Genomic DNA, 8,502 nt, shown 5'->3' on the forward strand with positions numbered 1-8,502 from the left:
TAGGATTGAAATGAAATTCATAGGCGGGGGTTCAACCCTTGCAAAATCCACTTTATCAATGTTGTCCGGCCCAACTAGTGTGGAATTGATTCCAAAAGCCGAGTTATACGGCGTATTTTACGGGGCGAATAGAAACTAAACATGTCACACATCTACAAATGTGTCCTTTTTTTCATTTCCGGGCATGGAGTCTAAACCCACCCTAAGTGATTTGTTTATTGGCACTCGCTTGCAACAAAAAATACTCTTATAGCAGGCCGGTCTTTTAGTGGCTGTGTCTTACCTTATTGGGTGGGGATGGGTGAAAAAGGAAGTTTTGGATCCCGGTGGCCGTCAAACCTTGCGCCAGGGGAGAGAGAGAGAGAGAGAGAGAGAGAGAGAGAGAGAGAGGGAGGCGCTCAAAACTTCAGTTTGAAATGGCACTGGGTGTGAAAAGAAAACATTTCAAACAAACGAAAAGACAACGGCACACTCCACCATCGTCGAGTCCCGTCTCTCTTCTTCGTCACAGCAGGCGATCTTCTTCAGTTCTCGTTTTCCTTGCTGCATTCTCATGACCTTTCATCAGATAGACCAGCGCAATCGGCCCAGGCCAGACAGTTTCTGGCATTTGAGCATGCAATCCCTCTTCTGAGAACTCACACCATCGCTGTCAAAGAAAGAAGAACAGGGAGAAGAAAAGGAAAGTTGCAGCAACAGTTTTGAGCTCGGGAAAACCAGAAAACACCTTCCATTCATTGTAGTGGCTAATTCCTCGCATCTCAGTGCCATCCCTGCTCCATGCCAAGCCCCATGCAGCTTCCAGATCCCACAATTGGCACGGCTTCGCGCTTTATCCAGTAATCCTGCTCTCAACCAGGCTGTTTAGGGTTTTGCAGACAGCCTGTGCCACATAGCCATGCTTGCCAACAAGCTCAAGACTCCGCTAAAGGCCCGAACCCTATCACCAAGCCAGCACGTCTTTAGCCCCAACAATGATGACTTTGAGAGGGCACAGGCTCGCGCAGCCCGTGCAGCAGCACAGAGGCGGAAATCCTTTGTTGGCCTTGAAACACAGAATTCCAAGCTGCAGCCTGCTGAAGAAGATGTCCTCAGCAAAGACCAGATTCTTGATCTTCTCCAAAACTGCATTAAGCTGGCCACTGAAAATGTATGTAGCATAACTTCATGGATGCATGTACCTATATTCAAATTCTTGCTCTCTTGGTTTTGTAGGGCAGATCAGCTATGCACGTGCTGCATACATACACACAAATGAGTGTATCCATATCTGTCATGCTTGTTGAAAGATACTTTCTTTGCTGCTTGTTCAGAAAATAAATCAACGGAACACCTGGGAGCTCTGCCTGATTGATCACATCAGCGAGATCGTAAATTCTGATGAAGGAGAAGACACCGAGACCAATTTTCAAAAGGTGAGCACATGTCATCTAATCACATTTGTTCTCATTGATTGGATTTTCTTCAATTTAAGATGAATTATTGAGTCTAAAAGCTATACTTCATTCAAGAGTTGAGAGGGCTCAATGTTTCTGCCATGAACATGGATTTTTTGGCTTGTACATTTTGTTCTTCCAATTTTCAATACATGCATCAGTTTTATCCTTGCATGTTGTGATTTTTGTGTTTGGAGAGGCATACCTTATGCTTGCTTTATTGTCATTTAAGTCCCTTCTCTGTGCAATATATCCTCATGCAGCAAGGTCAAAGAAAAGATCCATTTTTAAAAATAAAGCTTTGTTTCTGCCCTAAGTACTTTTTTGGGAATTTAATTCCTGTCAAATTTCTGTCTGATCAGAAAGATTATGCTGTCCTGAACACCCACTCTGTACAAATGTGTGGAGCCAGTATTCTTCCTATGAACGTTTGTCTGCATGTGTTAAGAAGTTTTGTGTGTGACATTATATGCCCGAAGTCCCAAGTTATCAATGACATGGACACCGATTTGGTCACTAATTATGGTTCTGAGACCGAGAGGCTTAATTGACTTTGGGGACGGGAGAGAGAAGAAGTTTTTAAAAAAATTTCATGAGTACAATCTTTATAAACTTCTTTTGTTGTTTGGGTTCACCACAGGCAAGCTGCACGCTAGAGGCAGGTGTAAAAATCTATGCCTACAGAGTTGATTCAGTACATACAGAAACCTACAAAGTTCTTGGAGGACTAAATCGAACAGCCTATGATCAAGAAGGGAATGCTGGTGAGTCAGTAACAATGGGGTGGATGATGTCAAATTCAATTTTATAGCTTTGGAAATTCTTGTTCGAAATGCAGCCTGATTTATTCTAAATTCTTTACTATGTGCAGACAACGACTGTCATCAACCTGCTGATGGAAGCGATGAAGAAAGTGGGACTAGGAGTAAAGAAAATCAGAAGGTGGTATACTTGCTTTTTCATGTCTTGCAAGGTGGTATACTTTCTATTGGATAATATCAAGAAATTTGACAGCAAGGGACATGCATTTCCAGATTTCCACATCTGCTGCTACTTTGGAGTCTTATGAGGCCCTCAATGTGAAGAAAATTGATGGTAAGTGCATCGATACCGCTTTAATCACTTGTGATATACTCAAAAGATCAGAACAAATCAAAGTTTCAGGAGGTTGTTGTGCAGATGGTTTTCTTCTTTGCAGTTGCATTGATGTTTGATCCAATCTTCTTTGCAGTTGCATTTACCGTCGATCCACTCTTTAATCAGATGTCAGCTCAGTTTGATGAGGGTGGTGCAAAAGGTCTTTTGTTGAATACTTTGAGTGTTTACAGTGGATGTAAACTGGTGTTTGATTCAAACGATGTCCCCAGCAGATGCAAATCAGCATCTATCAAAGACTGTGAAACAGCAACTATTGATTTGTCCTTTGTGAAGGGTAAGCAGTACTATATCTTTGCTTTAGATATGTTTTCAAATTTCAGGAATTAGTTAAAGCCCAGAGGTGGAGCGCCTTGTTTGAACCTCTCACCACATCAGAGTTCTCTCTTGCCAGATTGCATTCAAAAGCTCAATGCAGACATAAAAGTAGAAACAGAAATATCTCCCACATTACAAGAGATGGTGAATATGCTTTGTGATCCATACCGAGCAGCAGCTGAGGTAGAGGAGTTAAATAGCGATAGCAGGGCTGATGATGACAGTCAAACTTCTGGATGTGAAGATGAAGGTTTGGGTGATTTCTTTGATGAAGGTGTGGTAGATCCATATGGTGAGAGCCATGAGCAAGAGAATGATGTCTCAACTTCAGCTATGAGGCAGGACTGTGCAACATGGGATACTGATTTTGCTGCACAAGAAGCAGATGATGATCAGGTCCTAATCTCTTTTTATATGCCCAATAAGAGTACAGAGTATTTTCGATTGTGTAATCTCCTCACTTTCACAATCTTTCCTATGTACTTTCAGGAAATTTCTGGTGTCTTTGATGCAAATAGCAGAGAGAATGACACAAACCATCTAGTAAACTGGATAACTGCAGGCCTTGAGTCAAAGGCTAATTGCTGGGCAGGTCCAGATCACTGGAAATACAAAAGGGCCCAAGGTAGATGATATTTTAAAACCGGGTTGCCTATATATGGAGGAGGAAAGTTCTGATTTTAATTCTTTGGCAGAAAATCAGAATGACTTGGTGCCATCATCCAAAACAGGAGAAAAGAAGAAAGCCAAAAATGAGAAGTTTTCATTTGACTTTCTTTACCCTCCGGAAGTAGATGTGGCAGCTTTTGCTCCTGTTGCTGATCCAAAGTCATTGATGATTTCTCAAAGCAATGCTGCTGTTAGTACTTTGCTTCCAGAGGATTGCCATTATCAACCTGAAGACCTTGTGAGGCTGTACCTGCAGCCATCAGTCATGGTAATTTGCAACCTTGCTACAGCCAAGTTCAGTGCATATGTAGCTTCATGCAAATAACTGATTTTGTACTTATACTTGTTCTCTCTAGCTTTTCATTTTGGGCTAATAATTCTATTTTGTTCCTTATATAGTGTGTCAATCAGAAGGGCAAGAGACAACCAGGTATGACCTATTACTTGTTGCTTCACTTGTGTAGACAATAGTCTGTTGCCAAACCTGATCCATTTCATCTATCACTTTTGTTATCATAGAGGTCAAAAGGACAAGCAGCAATGCTTTTCACATGGAGAGCATGTCCTGGGATAATGGTGGGATTGATGCTGATGATGACTGGGGGAATGAGAATGTCCACAGTGATGTAGAAGACCCTGAGAATGGGGAGATGATTCCTCAACCACGGAAGGTAAGCTTCACCGTTCTTAAGCTTTTACTGTTCCTAAGCTTTTACTCATGTGTTACAACTAGCTGGCTTCAATTTGTTGAATCTTGCACAGGTTCAAAGAATCGAAGTAGATTATGATAGAACATCAAAACAAGTTGATGTTCGAATCCTCAAAGAAAACTTATGGGAGAGTATGCAAGAAGTGTCTGCTATTTCCCAGGTAGAAATGATCTTTGTGAGCCATAATGATGCACTTGTGCAAGAAGTAATTTACAGAATTATTACATGTTCAAGTGCCTGCATGTTTTATGTGTTATGTGAAGCTGCATCCTTCACATGCAAGTTGTACAAACCTCGCTTGTGGTATGTGTTATGTGAACTTGCATCCTTAAGATGCATGTCATATAAACCTTGCTTGTCAAAAGTTTTGTGAAGTTGCACCCATTGTCTGCAAGGTGTACAAAGCTTGTAGCACGTCTTCACATGCACATGATTGCTTCTGTTTCAATCTGTCAAACCTAGGGAAATGTGCACATCCATGCAAACGCATCTGCGTGATTCAATTTGCATAACGTTTATGCCAGTCTTTAATTTAATCTTCAGGTGTCACAAAGTTTAATAGTATATGTCACCTCAAACATTTAGAACTTGGAACCTGTTGTGTGGCACTCTCAGGAATCTCAGGGGCATGCTGTGTCATTCAAGAATTTGCTCAACCAAGTCCCAACAGACTCTGGAGCAGCTGCACCAAGGGACATCTCAGTTCACCTCTGCTTCATTTGCTTGTTGCATCTAGCCAATGAGCACAACCTGCGCCTTCAAGACTGCAGCAGCCTGGACGAGCTGTACATCCACAACATCACACCAGATTCCTGTGTCTCTGATCTGGTCACCAGTTGATGATAATGGTCAGGCCTTGCAGCTGGCTCTTGTACTACTGCTCGTTGTACAGTACAGGCCACACAGCCATGTGAGCTCACACGGTTGATAGGTAACCTGCGTGAAACTCACACTATGTATGAGTAGTCAATCGATAACCTGTGGGGCTTCAGCATATGACCCCATACTTGATGATCAGTGTTAATTTGCGGGTGTTTGGAGAGATTCGATTCATTAGATTTGAAAAATGTACGTTGTATAAACGGTTAAACGATCGACTAGCCTAGAGAATTTTCTTTTCTGCATTGTTAATTAGCATTGCCCTCAGGTCCTAGAAAAATTAACCACAATTAACTTTAGTTAAGTTGTCCACTTAGCTTTGAAATGTGCGGATATCTTGCTTTTGGAGAAAGAAGAGTTTATTTTCAAAAATTAAAAAAAGGGTGCTCTCTCTCTCTCTCTCTCTCTCTCTCTCTCTCTCTCTCTCTCTCTCTCTCTCTCGTCTGCAGGCAAAAAGGGCAATGCTCTTGCATGTGATAGTGTGCCCTTGTTTTATGTTATTAGATGTAGATTAGTACTAGATCAGGAATAATTATTTCAAACAATCACATGGTTTGGCATAAGTCCTATCATTCTTTCATATTTTTGTAATAGGCTTTCCATATTTGGTTAAACTTGAAATAAAAAAGTGAGCATATAACAATCAAGATGAAAAGAGAACAAGCATAAGCTTAGAAATAGTAAAAGCTAGATTGCTTTGAATCATAGAGTTGTGGAGTTATAGAGATATGGTGTTGGTGCTTGCAAGGATTACAAAGAGGTGTTAGGTTTTTCTCGATCCGGTCTCCTTGAGAGATTACAATGAAGGTATTTATAGAGTTGAAAACCCGAAAGGGTTGCATAATTGGATTGAATGGGCAAGGAATAACTTTTGGAGTGTGCTTATTAGGGTGCACCTTTTGTACATAATGGTTACGGTTCTTAATCTTTTGTACATAATGGCTACGGTGCTTAATGGCCATAGTAGTCAACCTGCTTGACTATTGTAGCCATTACTTGTACAATAGCACTGTAGCACTACAATGCAATTGTTCAAGTAACGGCTACATTAGTCAAGGAGATTGATTGGAAAGTAGATCTACTAGAACATTTTCCTTGCCAAGGACATGTTTAAATGTGATGTTTAGCTCATAAAAAAAGAGAGACCATCTTAGTAACATTTTGTTGCCAATCTCACTTGGAGCTTTTTTTTTTTTTGGGTGATATCCTTTAACATGCTGAAGATTTGTGCGAATAGTAAAGGGAAAAAGTTTCACAAAAATGCAAAATGCTTTTATTGCCTTTATGATGTCCAAAATCTCTTTTTGGTATGAATGATAGTTTTGTTGTGTATAGGTGAAAATATCAAACGAATATCTACAAATTTGAAGAGTTAAAAAAAAAAAACTTCTTTATTTTCTTCACATAAAAGTGCACCCCACTTAGTGTTTGATGCATTAGTAAGTAGTGCTAAGGGTAAACTTGTTGGTTGGTGTAAAGGAGGCGATTTTTGAATCAATTGCTTAAATTGTTGTAGGGGCTAAAGTATGGATAGGCTTCTAATGGAATTGGTCCTTTTGGACAATAGGTCTTGTATATACAATGCCAAATTGGAAGTAGAGGATTTTATCTAGTTCAAGTAGCATAAAGGTTGCTGTAACATTTTGATAGAAGTGAGCTTTGAGGGAAAATCTAAAGGGTTTTATAAAACATGATCTTATAACTTAACTATGTCATGATGAAGCTTTAAACTTAAAAATTCCACTTTCGTAGTAAAGAGTATAGATTTAGTGGGTGACAAAATCATCCTTGCTTTTTCTAACGGCTTAGGAAATTGTATCAAATGCTATGAGTGCTTAGAAATGGTTTCTCAGAACGAGATATCATCTATATAACCAAGGTAAAAAGGAGATTTAGAAAACACTAAATTTATCTATCCTTGAAAATAGGCTAGAGTTGTCTTGATTACAAAATGAAGAATGGTCCATTAATAATGACCTTGAGGGACATGGAAAGTTGTTTTGTATCTGTTTTTTGGCTTGAGAGAAAGTTGCCAAAAACTTGATTTCAAATCAAATTCACTATAGCCAATAGCCTTTGTCTTTTTAATCTTCTTAAGTAGTATATTCCTTAAAGGAATAGGATGTTCATGAACATGTAGGTATTTGTGTTGAGAGGCTTATAGTTGATGATTAGCCTCTTTTTATCTCTCTTTTGCTCTAAGTGTTTGTTGACACAGAATGCTTGGCAAGATCACAAAGATGTGGCTGGTTTTATTAGTCCTTTCCGCAACAATGTTTGTATTTCTTGTTTAGGCAATTTCATATCTTTTTGGTTCATGCCTTTAGGAGCAACTTTGATGGGAGATGCATCTTCTTTAAGAGAGACTAATGGCAAAGTATTGCCTTTTCACTTTGAACATGAGAGGGTCCTCATGCATATATTGTTGTAAGGTTGCTTTTATTTGTTCTATTTCTTTAGTATGAATAGTCATTTCATACTGCAACCACTATTCGATTTCATGTATTTTCTACTCTGGGAAAACTTCATAGATACTTGGTCAGCTTTGTTTAGTAGAGGAATATTTGCCTTGTGACCCAAATAGGAAATAGTGAAATAGTTAGGCCAAAATGTATAGGGCACAAGATATTGCAATACATCAATCCCAAGCAGTAAGTCATACCTCATTTGTTTCATCAACTAAATATCAATTGGAACATTTATTTGACCAAGATACGAGTATGCTTGTGTCGTGTGGGTAATCGTAATGTGTTTGTTATTAGATAGTTCAATCACAATAGGGCTGCTTGGTTGCATTCCATGAGGAGCAAAAAGTTCATCCGGTGCAATGGTCAACCTTGATCTTGTATCAATGAGTATCCAAGAAAAACCTAAAATTTCCATCATTTTTAATCTTAATAGAGATGGTGGGAATAGGGCCACCATTGTTGAGTGCATTTACTTGATGTTTCTAAGGAGGAGAAATCCTTATTTGGTTGATGGGTTTAAGCATTTCGTCCTTGGGTAATGTCAAAGAGGAATTGAGTTTCTAAGGAGGAGAAATCCTTATTTGGTTGATGGGTTTAAGCATTTCATCCTTGGGTACTGTCAAAGAGGAATTGAGTTTTGTGTGAGGACTTTAGTTGTGTTGAGAGCAATGTGCTTTAGTGCTCTCAAAGTTCTCTTTAGCATTTTACAAAAAGAATGCATCTCTATTTGCATTTGTTGAAATGCAATAATCATTGCTTGACTCTCTTGATTCACTTCATTAGAAACTTTATTCAAATCATTAACAAAAATGGCCCACGAGCTGCCAAAGTCGGTCTTCCCTCCAAACTTGGTCCAAGCTGCCATTA

At 39.4% G+C, this 8,502-nt stretch overlaps 1 protein-coding gene across 1 annotated transcript; it reads left to right on the forward strand.

Annotated features, from left to right (window-relative positions):
- The first annotated feature begins 352 nt into the window (after window positions 1–352).
- EMB2795 (condensin complex subunit) lies at window positions 353–5,540 on the forward strand. Its single transcript, XM_087662183.1, has 13 exons — window positions 353–1,150; window positions 1,314–1,415; window positions 2,077–2,200; window positions 2,308–2,378; window positions 2,471–2,531; window positions 2,668–2,868; window positions 2,986–3,305; window positions 3,399–3,534; window positions 3,605–3,846; window positions 3,978–4,008; window positions 4,098–4,249; window positions 4,341–4,448; window positions 4,904–5,540. Exons 1-13 carry the CDS (start codon window positions 899–901, stop codon window positions 5,126–5,128), a joined length of 2,025 nt encoding a protein of 674 aa, XP_087518309.1. The 5' UTR covers window positions 353–898; the 3' UTR covers window positions 5,129–5,540.
- The last annotated feature ends 2,962 nt before the right edge of the window (window positions 5,541–8,502 follow it).

Source organism: Lygodium microphyllum, chromosome 21 (assembly GCF_053477565.2).
Source record: "Lygodium microphyllum isolate KBCC chromosome 21, Lygodium_microphyllum_v1.1.10, whole genome shotgun sequence".
Lineage (NCBI taxonomy): Eukaryota > Viridiplantae > Streptophyta > Polypodiopsida > Schizaeales > Lygodiaceae > Lygodium > Lygodium microphyllum.